Here is a 15026-nt window from a genome sequence, read left to right on the forward strand (position 1 = left end):
AGAGAAAAACAAAAAAGAGATTCAGTACATTGGAAACAAAACTAATTGACATTTGTAATAAACACTCAAAAACAAACAAGTGCATATCAAACCAATCTGCATTTGAAGCCAAGTAGGTACAAACCAGGACCATGGTCAACATAACAACAGATAGAGGGTAATAGGGAGTATAAGTGGATGGATGGCCCTCCATATTAACTATTATAAGCTAAAACAAAAGCATAAGGATGATCAAATGGGAAACACCATAAATTAATAAAGAAAAGACAGAACATCTGAAAAACCATACACATTTAATAAATGTCAATAAAATATAGATGGGTGGGGAGAGAAGAAAACATCTGAGCAGCGGGACAGTCCTGTGGAAACATTCCTAATCAGTGTAAAAAGTGAAAGTTAAGACATCAAGAGAACCGCAAACAAATCAGGTCACATCAGAGTATCTGAGGCTAGTATCAGGGCAGGGTCACTTTCCTGATTTTTGGACCTGGTGCCAGTTCTCATGTTGTGAGTGAACTATCTCAGAAACAAAGGAGGTTTCTCATTTGTTGGAGGGTACTCCGGGAGAGATCTTGAAAAATCTGGATCTGGTGTCCATTGAATTTGATAGCGTCTATTGTTCAGGCTAATTATGAAAAACGTCTTTAGTTGTGAAATATTAAACCCTGCAAATAATGTCTCTGGGTTGTTCAACTCAAGCTATTAAAGCTCTACGGCATGTGTGAAGGCAATTTCAGTGTTCACATCATTTTATAAAAGTGCATGGAAGATTTTTGTAAGTGTGATTGTGTTGTGACGTCTTTTGGAATCCTTCTCACTGTAGATATTTATTGCTGCTTCGAATATCAATGTCATTCAGATGTATGTGAGTGTCAATAGATGACTGAGGAGCATATCTTTCAATTTATCAATATGTGTAGTCTTAGTTTACTGGGCATCCACCAAGGTAGCCACTTAGTGATCCACTTGTGTAAGATAAGTTTGGAGGGACCCTAGTTGGGTTTGGACTGTATCGTGGATGCAGTGGGGATATTCAAGAGAAGGCATACCAATCAGGATATTAAAAGCTGTCTGAGAAGAACCTGGCTTGGTTTTCACAGAGAGGCGCCTGGAATAGTTTTTTTCACCACTCCCCATTGAAATCTGAAATGTAATTTATTCTATAAGTTAATAAACTACAGTGCACAACATTTTCACAATAGAGTTGACTCTTTGATAAATATGTCTAAAGTGTTTTTTTTTTCTACTAATCAGGTTAAGGAATAATATGTGTTGCTATTGTATACTTTTATGACTGTTTTGAAAGTTCACTTCATTTTATTTGGTGTTTTGTTGTGACAATACATATTTGAATTGAATTGAGTCAACAGTTTGTGAAGTGCAGTTTTGATCTCGTTATTCCTTAGAGCATATATAACTGGATTAAACAGTGGGGTCAACACTGTATATAGCAATGATCGTACTTTTTGGGCGTTTGAGGAATATGTTTTTGATGGATTACTGTAAACAGTTATTATAGTCAAGAAATATGTGCACACAACAAGCAGATGAGTACTACAGGTGGAGAATGTCTTCTGACGGCTTTCAGTTGAAGAAATCCCAAGGATGGTAATGAGAATACGGGCATAAGAAGAAATTACCACTAGAAATGGGATGATCACAACAAATATTGTAGATATAAGGGTTTCTGTTTTAACAATCCCTGTATCTGAGCAAGAAAGATTCAAAATGGGATCAAGATCACAGAAGAAGTGGTCTATAACAGAGGGTCCACAGAAATATAACTGGTGCAAAAGAATAGATGGCAAAAGAGTTACAGTGGCACTTGTCACCCATGATACAGCAAGTAGAAAATGTTGGAGCTTAAAGTCCATAATGTATGTGTATTTCAAAGGGTTACAGATGGCGAGATATCGATCATAGGACATCACCGTGAGAAGGAAACATTCTGTGCCACCTAGCATTCCATAGAAGAAGAACTGGGCAATACACTCATTGACACAGATTGCTGGTCTCTCTTTGAGTGTAATCACAAGCATGTTAGGGACAATATTTGTACTAAATAATATGTCAACCAAAGATAGATTAGACAAGAAAATGTACATAGGTGATTGGAGTTTTCTATAGGTGTACACCAAAACAATGATAAGCAGATTTCCAAGAATGGTTAGTAGATATAATATAAGAAACAGGATAAAGAGTACAGCTTTAGATTGATGATCTACTTGAAATCCCAGAAGAAGGAATTCCTTGACTAATGTCTTATTAATCATGATGATTTCTTCATGAAAATAAATGATTTGCAAATATTATTAGACTAAGTAAATTAAAAAGCAGTATTTTAGCAGATTATATTTTAAACAAAATCTCGAGTTTAACATTTGTCAATGAACAGCCTTGATAATAATGTTATTTATAAATAAAATAATTAGGTGTGTTTCATGTTAGTTCAATTTTTTTATATTTACATCAAAGAAATAAGCCAGAAAAGTATTGAATATGAACAAATATGTAAGTTACATTACCCATTTTAATGTTTCTGCACAGGTTACTTGCATGATAATAAAATCACCAATTAGCTCCATTAATACAGTAAAACAACTGAAAACATTGCAACAAAATCTGTAGAAAATACATTAATAAATTCTGAAATGAAACTGCATTATATTTCACTGTGTAACATGCATACCTTAATATGTTGAAATGAAAGTATACATGTTATAATAGCATAGAAAGATTTAGTTCAGTTAACATGGTTACATTTAAAAAGCTAAGATTGATTATCAGATTAACCTCCACCTTTGAAACAGAGCCAGGCATAAACATATGATAACAGGCTGATCTGAATGATCTGATGCATGGCTTATGTCTGTCCTTCTTTATAAATCATTGTAGCTTGTGGAGAATTCCACAAAGGATTACACTGAATTAGAGTTTTTAGTAAACATTTATCCAGTGGTTAACAGAATACAGTTGGGAAATCAGATTTTTTTTTTATTTGTTAATTAATTTCTGTTTGCTATATATCATAAAAAATAAACAATATAGTTTAGATGACAGCAATATGATCTTTAAAAAAGAAATTTAATTTTTCATGTTTTTTATCTGCATGAACAAAGACAATTTGGTTGTCAAATGCTTCAAATGCAGATGTATCCTCATACACCTAGTAACACCTTTCCAACCTGTGGCTCCCCAACTGTGAAACTGCACATCCCAGCATGCTCTGCCATTGTTTTAGCATTCTCTAATGGAAAAGCTGTGACAGGACAAGCTGCGACTTGTAGTTTCACAACAGCTGGAGAGTCACAGGTTGTCAAGGTCTGACCTAGCATCCATGTGCCATATTGTACAAGATGTCTGATGTGACTGAGCTAATCTGAAAGGTGTACCATAGCAACTTTTTCTGTTTCACAGTTTCAGTCAAATACCACCTACAATATAATAGAGACATTATGTTGTGACTTTAATGGCACAGGGATTAGTTTAAAACACATACAAAGTTCCTAGAAGAACTAGGTGTGAAAAAAAGATGTGGCTGCTTCATAGATGTCGTAAACAGTTTCACACACAAAAGTACAAATGTCACACATCAACTTGATCAGTACACTCTAGCAGGGTAGCTTTGTCACTTCAATCGTTATATTTGAGCAATATGATTCTCTGTGTTTTAGAATCTGTAATATTAATAGTAGATCATGGTAAGGTTATTTCTGTGAGCTTTAATCAGTCTCCTGGCAACTAGTCAGTTGTGCAGACTAGGTCTCATTGTGCTGGGCTTCATTCAGTCTTCTAATTTCTGCAGCTGGAGTTAGAATAATGCTTGTTTCTTTCACTTGTGGGTTGTAATCAGTTTGATCCTGTCTTGTCCTGATGCATAAATGGATTTCGTCTCTGGGCTGCTTAGCAAACTTCATCCTCCTATATCAACTGGAAAGCCATTTATGTGCTTATATTTCTTCATGGTGAAGCTAACCTGGACTTTGTGAAAGTTCTGCTGAGTACAGTATCTTGCTATCGTGGTAATGATTTGTGCCTTTTGAAAATAAACTGGGTGGAATTTCATAGTAGTGCAATTAATCTGGTGTATTCTGAAGATCTACTTAATAGCTTGCTGCTATGCAAAATTGCTTGTGCTGTTCACAAAATCCATTACCTGTTGGGAAATTTCTACTCTGCAATATACTGGTGCTATTGGAAAGAACTGTGCAATATTTCGCTATAAGGAATTCCTGAGGTTTGATTTGAGGTCAACATATTTGGAGAGATTGAAAGATAACACATTTTATCTCATGTCAGAAATATGGGAAAATGTCATAGTGATTGTCTAAGCATGCAAAAAGTCTTACTTCAATTCTCTGTTGTGAATAAGACTTGTATTATTTGAGTGATTTGTCCAGCAAAACAGTTATTAGTGCTATTTTATAACTGCAATCCTACTTGAAGATTGCCCATACTACTGTATACTGAAAATATGGCATGCCATTTACAGTATATACTTTTAATAGTCTATGATGTGTTCTTTTCTCTGTAATGATAGCAGTTATGTGAATCACTTGGCTAGTAGGTTCTGTAAGCTCAAGGTAACAGTAGGCACTCCATAACATTACAACTCACCCTGTTTTGGCAATCGGCCACCATGTATCCTTAGAAACTCAGTGTGACCCAGAATATAACTAAACAAGTTTTGACATTAGGTTCTCTCAGAGGTTTACCTGTGCAGGAACAAGCTGCTTCTGTTTCATCACAATCTGGAAATCTTGTTTCAAAGCCTAAAGCTAGGTACACACTGCAATAGGGGAATTTTTTCTTGAAATTGAATACTCCTTTGTCTGAGATACAAACTAAAAGATTCCACCTGCAATGATTAAGCCTTGAGAAGCCAGTTCAGACGGATGCTGTCTGATGTTATTAAGGATGTCCTGCTACAGTATCCTATGGTTTGTTAAATCATTTTTATTGACATTTTTACAACTCATACAAAAGCAATTGGAGCAAAGTTATTTGAGAAGATAGGGTGAGGTTATCATAGTATTCACAATTAACAATGTCCAAAAAGAAAAATGAGACACAGCATAAGAAATTGACATTATATACTGAAAGATAATCAATGCAACGAATGTCGTGACTATGGGGGAAACAAACATTGACGAGACAGAAATGGGTGGGAGGAAGGAAACATTAGGAAATAGCTGAACATTCACCAATCTATAAAGAGCATAGTAATGTATGTCAATTAATAATGGAAGGTACACAGTAATTTAACTGGAAACATCCAATAGTACTCATAAAAAACTGATAAAATCTTGACTATTTCTGTGAGGTATACATAACGTCTGAGGATGTGGTATAGAGGATAAATCGCTTATACGCATATACTTCTACTGATAAGAACAGCAGTGTATGAATAAATTATAAATGAATAATAGAGGAAATAAAAAAGAAAACTGAACAGCCCTTGCTACAATATGCCTAGCTGTCTATGATGTGTCAGAGCTTTGGTAGTAGAGGTAGTCTAGATAAGTAAAGAGCAGTATTGTGGGTGGCAAACAGTTAAATTGAGGAGGAGAGGGGAAGCGATTGAGTATTACTGAGAGTCGACAGTATTGACAAATTTCTCCATTTCGTTATAAATTTAGTGTATGATAAAGACGAGCCTCGAGTCATGGAACGGTGGTCGAAAAGATACAGCTGAAACAATCTATTCTTTAATTCACGTATAGATGGAACAGATCTGTTGGTCCAGTGTATCAGGATTAGTTTCTTTGCCAACGTCAAAATTCTAGTAAGTAAGGGGAGAATGGATACCTTGTTATGTGGGAAAGACCAATTAGAGAAATTCAAACAAAGACATGCTAAAGGATCAGGGGACACCGATATGGAGAACAGGTTATTAATAAACACAACAATCTTACACCAAAATTTCAGGATTTATAAACAAGACCAAAAACAGTGAAAGAATTTAGCATTCAGCATTCTCCATTTGCAGCAGTCACCAGTTTCTGACGAAAGCATATGTTTCCTTTGAGCAGAAGCAATATAAAGTCTGTGTAGCGATTAAAAATGTACCTCCTGAAGATATGACAACTGAAGAATCCGCATGGTAAATAAGAAATGAGTAAATAACATCCTGGAGTCAGTGACTTCTGGGATGTCAGAGTTCCAGGAAGATACTTGTGCAATATATAGGGATTTTTCCTCTGATGCAATTAGCTTGGTGTATAGAAAAGATGTTTTATAAACTTGCGAATATAATGACATTAACAGTGAAATCAAGTGGTCTGGAGCGGATGGTGACACTAAGGATGATTTAAATGAATCAGTGTAGTGCCAGGCCTGTAGATACATGAAGAAATGGGACCTCTGGAGATCATACCTGGACCTTAAGAAATCAAAGGGAAGAGTGGTCCCCCCTGGTCAAATAATTTTGTAGCTAATTCTAGCCCTTTGTTCCTCCAGTTCATGAAGAATGTATTTTGTAAGGAAGGGGGAAAATTGGGGTTGCACCAAAGGGGAATAAAAGGGGTTATTGTGTACTCCCTACCAAATTTTTTATTAATTTGGATCCAGGCATCATATGTCCCTCTGAAGAGAATGTGGTTTAAGACAAAAGGGGAGAGGAGACGTAATGGGGTATGTAGTAGGGCACTTGGCGAGAAAGGAGCAAAAATGGAATTGTCCAGTGTGTTGTCAGTATAAATCGATCTATTAGGCATCAAATCCAAGATATAGCGGAAATGAATGGACAGATGATAGGAGTGGAAGTCTGGGATACCCAATCCTCCTTCCAGCTTGGGCCATATAATTTTAATAAGTTGTGCCCTTGGACGTTTTCCACACAATAGGAAAGAGGACATCAGTTTAAGAGTTAATACATCAGACTCTGGAAGAGGGCTAGGTATCATTTGTAAACATTAAAAGATTTTTGTAAATATTATGCTCTTAAGTATGGCCGCCCTACCAAGAAGTGAAAGGGGAGTTTCGTCCAAGAATCCAACTGTAGGTTAATTTTAGAGAATAAGGGAGTAATATTGGATCTATACATCTTGTGAGGGTCGCGAGTTATTGAGATAACTAAATATTTAATTTATATGGTGGATTATAATTTCATTTATATGGAGGATTATATGGTGAATTGAGATAAGGTGGGATGTGAAGATACTGATGGTAATAAGGAGGAAATTGGAAGGAGCTCAGATTTATTAACATTGACTTTGTAACCAGACTGTGGGCCAAATGACCGAATAATGTCCATGATTACAGGAATGGATGATAGCGGGTCCGACACAAAGAGCAACATGTCATCCGCGAAGAGGGCGAGTTTTAGTTCTGAGTTTCCTATTGGGATGCCTGTGTATTCAGACGTTGATCAGAGGGCCAGAGCGAGGGGTTCAAGAGCTAATTCAAAAAGGAGAGGAGAAAGTGGGCAGCCTTGTCTTGTACCTTTACAAATCAGGAAAGGAGAAGACAAGTATCTGTTACAAGCTATTTGGGAAGTAGGATCAGTATATAAAGTTCGAATAAAGGATATAAAGATCTTGGGAATATGAAATTTGGACATAGTGTCAAATAGTTGTGGCCAGTGGACAAGATCAAACGCCTTCTCGGCATCAATTGTCAATAACGCATATGAGGAGTTCAAACTCTGATCTGAGTACAGGGCTTGGGTAACTGCTAAAACTTTTCTCACATTACGGACAGAGTGTCTGCCTTTAATAAAAACCTGTTTGGTCTTGGTGTATTATATGAGGTAGATTGGGGTTTAGGCGTTCAGCTAATATTTTTGTCAAAATTTTATAATCACAATTTAACAATGAAATGGGGTGATATGACCCTGGGTTGTATAGATCACGACCAGGTTTGGGGAGGACTTTAATAATAGTGGAATTAAAGTATAGGGGCAGCTATTTATTTGCTAGTATATGATTGAAGGTTGATTCCAGGATAGGGGCAACGTTTTTCAAAATTAACTAATAAAATTCCCCAGATAGTACATCAGGGCCAAAGGCTTTAGCAAGTTTGAGAGATTTAATGGATCTAGTTATTTCATGCAAGGAAATGGGTGCGGAGAGAGACTCTGCAAATTCTGTTGGTAGATGTGGAAAGGTGAGTTGGGACCAAATATCATTCAGCTTTTGTGGGCTCAATAAAGGTGAGGATAGAATGGGGGGGGATCAAGGAGGCTACAGGAGGCGAGTAGATATCAGCATAAAAATCTGACATTATTTGTGAAATTTGCGCATTAGAAGTAGATTGAGTTCCATCCGCTAGTTTAAGTGGACTGATAGTCATGGGAGCTCTAGTGCCATTTAAAATATTAGTGAGTGACTTACTCATTTTATTTCCAAATTTATGGAAACGATAATTAGAGGAGAATTGTAATTTGTCAGCCATCACTTGAAGTAAGTCATCCAGAAGGGATTTGGCATGTAAGAATTTGGCTCTGTTGCCTGTGGAGGGAGACTGGTTATATGATACATAAGCTGTCGTGAGAGATTCCTGGAGGGTAATATATGTGCGTGAGTGTTGTTTTCGCACAGTGGCCTCAAAGCCCATTATGGAGCCTCTAAGTACAGTTTTAGCCGCCATCCAGTAAAGTGATGGATCTGTGGCCAGAGTCTCCTTATTGTGGTTGTGATAGTCATCCCATGTGGAGTCTAAATGAGCCCGAAACTGATGAGAGCTAGTAAGATGATCCAAGATTTGTAAGAAGAAATTTATTTTTTTATCTGAAAGGAGATTATTATAAGTGCATGGTCTGAAAGTAATATAGAGTTGATATTAGCATCCTTGATCAGAGGAAAAATGGAGCTAGAAGCACAGATTAAATCAATTCGGGATAAAGTATGATGTGCTGCAGAAAGACAAGTATATTCCCTCTGTGTAGGGTGTAAGGCTCTCCAAACATCAACTAGCTGGAGAGCTTTCAGCAAAAAAGGGAATACCAAATTTTGGATTCTTCAGTTTGGTTTTACGGTCCATTGACCTATCCATTACGGGGTGGGAGGTCAAATTAAAGTCACCACACAGAATTAACGTACTAGATACAAATGGTAGTAACAGCTTTATAATTATTTGAAAATAAGATTTTGAGTAAGTGTTGGGTGCATATAAGAACACAGGGTGTAGACAGTATTTAATAGGGAAAAAGACACAATTAGATATCTGCCTTCCGGGTCAGGAGTAGCCGTGACTGAATCAATTGGCAGGGATTTGGACACTAAAATAACAATGCCTCTAGACTTAGAGTTATAAGGGGCTGATGCTAGGACTTTCCATTTCAGCATTTGGAGTTTTAGAACCTCTGGGGGGAGTAAATGTGTTTCTTGAAGGCATGCTATATCAACAGATTGTTTTTGCAAATATAGCAGGACTTTGCAGCGTTTAGCCGGAGAATGGATACCCCCAACGTTAAAAGAACCAACCTTTAGTTCAGTCATAGGTGTCAGAGGGTCAATACTCAGCAAGGGTTAAGGAACGAGAGTGCATCTTCCATAAAATATGTAACCTGAGGGAGAGGGAACATAAAGGAAAACAGGGGGAAGGGAATAAATAGTGACAAAACATGGGGAATACATCACATAACAGCGTTAGCACGATCAATGTACTGACAGTCCTAGGGATCGCTTTGACCATCCGCAAACATATCAAAAGTAATACAGTAAACATAGCCTGACTAAAAGGCGTATGAATTAAAGGTGTAAAAGAAACCGAAGCATAACGGAAGCTCCAGGGCCCTTTGAAAAGAAAAAAACATTATAAAGAACTAGCATCACAAATTCACAATTCTTAATGATATAAACGGCAGCTATGTTTAAAGAGACAATGGCCCTCATTCCGAGTTGTTCGCTCAGTACTTTTCTCTGCATCGCAGCAATTTTCCGCTATTTGTGCATGCGCAATGTTCGCACTGCGACTGCGCCAAGTAAATTTGCTAAGAAGTTTGGTATTTTACTCACGCATTACAATGTTTTTTCTTTGTTCTGGTGATCGTAGTGTGATTGACAGGAAGTGGGTGTTTCTGGGCGGAAACTGGCCGTTTTATGGGAGTGTGTGAAAAAACACTGCCATTTCTGGGAAAAACGTGGGAGTGGTTGAAGAAACGGGGGAGTGTCTGGGCGAATGCTGTGTGTGTTTGTGACGTCAAACCTGGAACGACAAGCACTGAACTGATCGCACTGGAAGAGTAAGTCTCGAGCTACTCAGAAACTGCACAGAAAAATCGTTTGCAATTCTGCTAAACTAAGATACACTCCCAGAGGGCGGCGGCTTAGCGTGTGTACTGCTGCAAAAAGTGGCTAGCGAGCGAACAACTCGGAATGAGGGCCAATATCAGAACAATAAACTGCAATAAGTTACTTTGAGAGTTCTCAAAAGTAGGCAGGTTGAAATCAAAAGTTATTGTGCATATCAAGAACTGGATAGTTAGAGCCGGGCATTAGTGGGAGCGATGTCGAATAGCACACATAGCGCAAGCTGGTGAGAATGGAGATGCAAAACAACATGGCTTGAAAATGAAATGAGAGGCTCTTAGAAGTAAGGGTGAGCATGATTCAAGCTGAAAGGTCAGTAATATCAGCAGACGCGGCATCTTGGGAATCCGACAGAAAGGTATGAGCATCCTCCAAGTTTGTAAAGTCATTGTGAGTATCAGCCACAAAGATCCTCAGCTTCGCTGGATAAATCAGAGCAAATTTTCGGTTTTCAGCCACTAGCCAAGAGCAGATAGGAGAGAAGAATCTGCATGCACGAGACAGTTCAACAGAGAAATCTTGAAATAGCCTCAGCTGTCTCCCTTCCTACACGATATTTTGGGTTTTGCGAGAAGCTTTCCAAAATGAAACTTTATGAGATAGTTCAGGCATATAACTTACATAACCCTAGGGTGGGAGTCATTAGGTCTGGGGGGAGGGGGCACAAGATGTAAACGTTATAATATTAAATCTTTGCATTCCTCTTCAATACCTAAAAGCTTGGGTAGGGATATTGTAACAAAAGACAGCAAAGCAAGACCCTTTACAGGTTTGGGTAGCCCCACCACCCGGATACTATTACGGCACGAGCGATTTTCAACGTCATCTATTTTATTCCACAGTTGGTAATTCTCCTTCCGTAGCTTGACAATATCACATTGAGCTAAACGCATATCATGGCACAGAGCCCCAATACGATTTTCAGAATCAGATACTCTGGTAGGGAGGTGCAGCAGCTGCTGAGAGATATCAGTGACTGCCTTTGTAAGCAATGGGGACATAGTGGATTTAATCGCCTCCACTATGTCACCGTAAGTGACTGGGGAGTCTGGGTTGCGCCGTACCTCGGGGAGCTCAGAGTGCTCCTGCGGTGCTGCAGCCTTCTTATGAGCTGGCGTGGACTAGGCAGAGTCCGCATCCGGCGCCATATTGGGATCTGCCCGGCACTTCTCCTGCCTTGGCGGCTGCGGCTTCTGAGGCGTCCCCTGAGCGGCAGACTTCTCCATGGGGGTAAGCGGGTGTAGAAGTGAGTGATGTGATGAGCTGGTGCCCAGTAAGTACGGCCCAAAACGTCCGAGATTCAGCGGGTATGTGGGACCTGGAGCGGAGCAGCGTTTTCAAGCTGCACTCCACATGCAGCCGGAAGCGGAAGTCTCAGTATCCTATGGTTGAGTTGTTGGATGCTCGAATGGTTCAGAGAGCTATAAAAGGGGATCAGTACACTACATTTAAGTGAAATGCTCTGGGAATTAGGAAAAACCCACGGAATGTAGTTTTGAGAAGGGGTCAGTACCCCATGCTCAAGTGATATGCTCAAGGAATCAATAAAATCCCAAGCAAGTTGCTGGGAATTCTGGTCCTTCTTCATATGCAAAATTGTTTGTCTTCATAACAAGTTTGCTCTCATTTCAGAGGTATGGGACAGATTCATAACAAATTGTCAAAGCATGTAAATTCCTGTACATTTCTAGAGATTAACATCTGTTCCCGTTATAGTGTAGATGTCGATTTACTCAGTGCATGGCAAAAAATCCTGACAAATATAGTATGGGCAGAAATACTGGGTGACCATTGATAAAGATTTGAAATACATGCTTAATGCCTTCTCCTCCCTTGGCAAAGATGAAACTTGCCGCGGTGCTGCCTCTGTGACTTTGTTGAGAAGAAGCATGCAGTCCCATACCTAAACAAAGGAAGAAACTTTACTTGTGACAACTTCTTTACCTCACTTGCACTAGCACACCATTTGAAAGTAAACCGATCAACCATGCTTGGTACAATCAACAAAGCTTGCAGGGAAGTACGAGAATAAGTGAAGAAAGCTCAAGAGCAAATCTATAAGAATGTGGCTTTCAAAAATAATGATATGACTTTCACAGTGTATCAAGGAAAGTCAAGCAAGAATGTCATAATTTTGAGCTCCTTTCAGTACAGACAGATGTACAAATTGGAACTAACACAAAGTCAAAGCCTGATTGTAACATGTTACAATGAAACAAAATACTGGCTTGATGTTGTTGACCAGATGGCCAACAAGTTCCCAGAGAAAGATGATGGAAGATGGTGGCCTGTCAATAGCTTTTGCAATGTTCTAAACTCGGTAGGTATCAATGCAAAGGTTATCTACAGAGATGTTACAAATAAAAATATAACAAGGTGAAATTTCCTTATGAAGCTCACAAAGAACTTACCAAAAAGTATGTAGAAACCAGGGTCAATACACCAATTGCTCACATGGAACCATTACAAGTACAATAGGTAGTACCCATTGCAACTGCCAGGTGTGAAAATTCTGTAAAGAAGTAAAAAGTTCTTATAAATGTGCATCACATGACAAAACTGTGCATGTGTTGTTTCAGGTTTTTACATTTTGTAAACTTTAATCTGCTGATGAAAAAGATATTTAGTTACCTATGAGGGCTGTACTTAAATATTCAGACTGACATATACTGTATGCCTGTGGGGGAAAATAATGTCAATTAGGCTAAGATATGTCATTTGTATTATTATGCATTCATATTTTTGTGTATTTTTACTAGTGATGAGCGGGTTTGGTTCCTCGGAAACCGAACCCCCCCGAACTTCACCCATTTTACACGGGTCCGAGGAATACTCGGATTCTCCCGTATGGCTCGGTTAATCCGAGCGCGCCCGAACGTCATCATCCCGCTGTCGGATTTTCACGAGATTCGGATTCTATATAAGGAGCCGCGTGTCGCCGCCATTTTCACTCGTGCATTGGAAATGTTATGGAGAGGATGTGGCTGGCGTCTTCTCCGTTTATTAATAATATTTGAGCTTATTGCTTAATTGTGGGGACTGGGGAGCAGCTGTATTATATAGGAGGAGTACAGTGCAGAGTTTTGCTGACCAGTGACCACCAGTATTATACGTTCTCTGCCTGAAAAACACTCCATGTCTGTGCTCAGTGTGCTGCATATATCTGTGCTCACACTGCTTTATTGTGGGGACTGGGGAGCAGCAGTATTATATAGGAGGAGTACAGTGCAGAGTTTTGCTGATCAGTGACCACCAGTATTATACGTTCTCTGCCTGAAAAACGCTCCATATCTGTGCTGCATTGTAGTATATAGTAGGAGTACAGTGCATCATTTTGCTGACCACCAGTATATAATATTTAAGGAGTACGGTACAGAATGCCACTGCTCTACCTACCTCTGTGTCGTCAAGTATACTATCCATCCATACCTGTGGTGCATTTCAGTTTTGTACAGTTTGCTGACCACCAGTATATAATATATAGCAGTACGGTACAGTAGGCCACTGCTCTACCTACCTCTGTGTCGTCAAGTAAACTATCCATCCATACCTGTGGTGCATTTAAGTTTTGCACAGTTTGCTGACCACCAGTATTTTATTTATTTATTTATTAACAGTTTCTTATATAGCGCAGCAAATTCTGTAGCGCTTTACAATTTGAAATAACAATAACAAACTGGGTGATAACAGTCATAGAGGTAGGAAGGCCCCTCTATAGGGAAATAGGCATATGTACACAAGGAAAGGTACTATCTATTGCATAGAATGAGAACACATGTGAGGATATGTGTGGACTGTACAGAGTGGATGTAATTTGATAGGAAGGTTTATGAAAGTTATGTGGGCGGTTCAGGAATTTGATACGCTTTCCTAAAGAGGTGAGTTTTGAGGGAACGATTGAAGGTTTGGAGACTAGAGGAGAGTCTTATTGTGTGTGGTAGGGCATTCCACAGAGTGGTACAGCCCAATGAAAGTCCTGCAGTCGTGAGTGGGAGCGAGTAATGAGTGTGGATGAGAGACGCAGGTCTTGTGAAGAGCGAAGAGGTCGGGTTGGGAGATATTTTGTGATAAGCGAAGTGATGTACTTTGGTGTAGTTTGGTTAATGGCCTTGTGTGTGAGTAAAAGTTTTTTATATTGAATGCGGTAGAGTACTGGTAACCAATGGAGGGACTGACAGAGTGGATCTGCAGACAATGAACATCTAGCGAGGAAGATAAGCCTCGCCGCTGCATTCAGAATGGATTGTAGTGGTGAGAGTCTCGTTTTGGGAAGACCAGTTAGGAGACTATTGCAATAATCAATGCGGGAGATAATGAGAGCGTAGATTAGAGTTTTAGCAGTGTCTTGTGTAAGGTATGGTCGTATTTTGGATATGTTTTTTAGATGCATGTAACATGATCTTGAGACAGATTGAATGTGGGAAACAAAGGACAGATCAGAGTCAAGGAGGACACCTAGGCAGCGAGCTTGTGGGGTAGGGCAGATAGTCGAGTTTTCAACAGTGATAGAGATATCAGGTTGGTACCTACTATTGGCCGGTGGAAATATAATTAACTCTGTCTTTGAAATATTAAGTTTAACGTGGCGAGATGTCATCCAGGATGAGATGGCAGAAAGGCATTCAGTGACACGGTCCAGTACAGATAGGGACAAGTCAGGGGAGGATACGTAGATTTGAGTATCATCTGTGTACAGATGATACTGAAAACCAAAAGAGCTGATTATTTTACCAAGAGATGAGGTATAGATAGAGAAAAGCAGAGGACCCAAGA

At 39.1% G+C, this 15026-nt stretch overlaps 1 protein-coding gene across 1 annotated transcript; it reads right to left on the reverse strand.

Annotated features, from left to right (window-relative positions):
- Positions 1–1307: 1307 nt before the first annotated feature.
- Positions 1308–2273, reverse strand: LOC134934088 (olfactory receptor 10A7-like). The gene has a single exon (XM_063929596.1). The coding sequence runs from the start codon at positions 2271–2273 to the stop codon at positions 1308–1310; it is 966 nt and encodes a 321-aa protein (XP_063785666.1).
- Between the last annotated feature and the right edge of the window lie 12753 nt (positions 2274–15026).

This window comes from Pseudophryne corroboree, chromosome 6 (assembly GCF_028390025.1).
Source record: "Pseudophryne corroboree isolate aPseCor3 chromosome 6, aPseCor3.hap2, whole genome shotgun sequence".
Lineage (NCBI taxonomy): Eukaryota > Metazoa > Chordata > Amphibia > Anura > Myobatrachidae > Pseudophryne > Pseudophryne corroboree.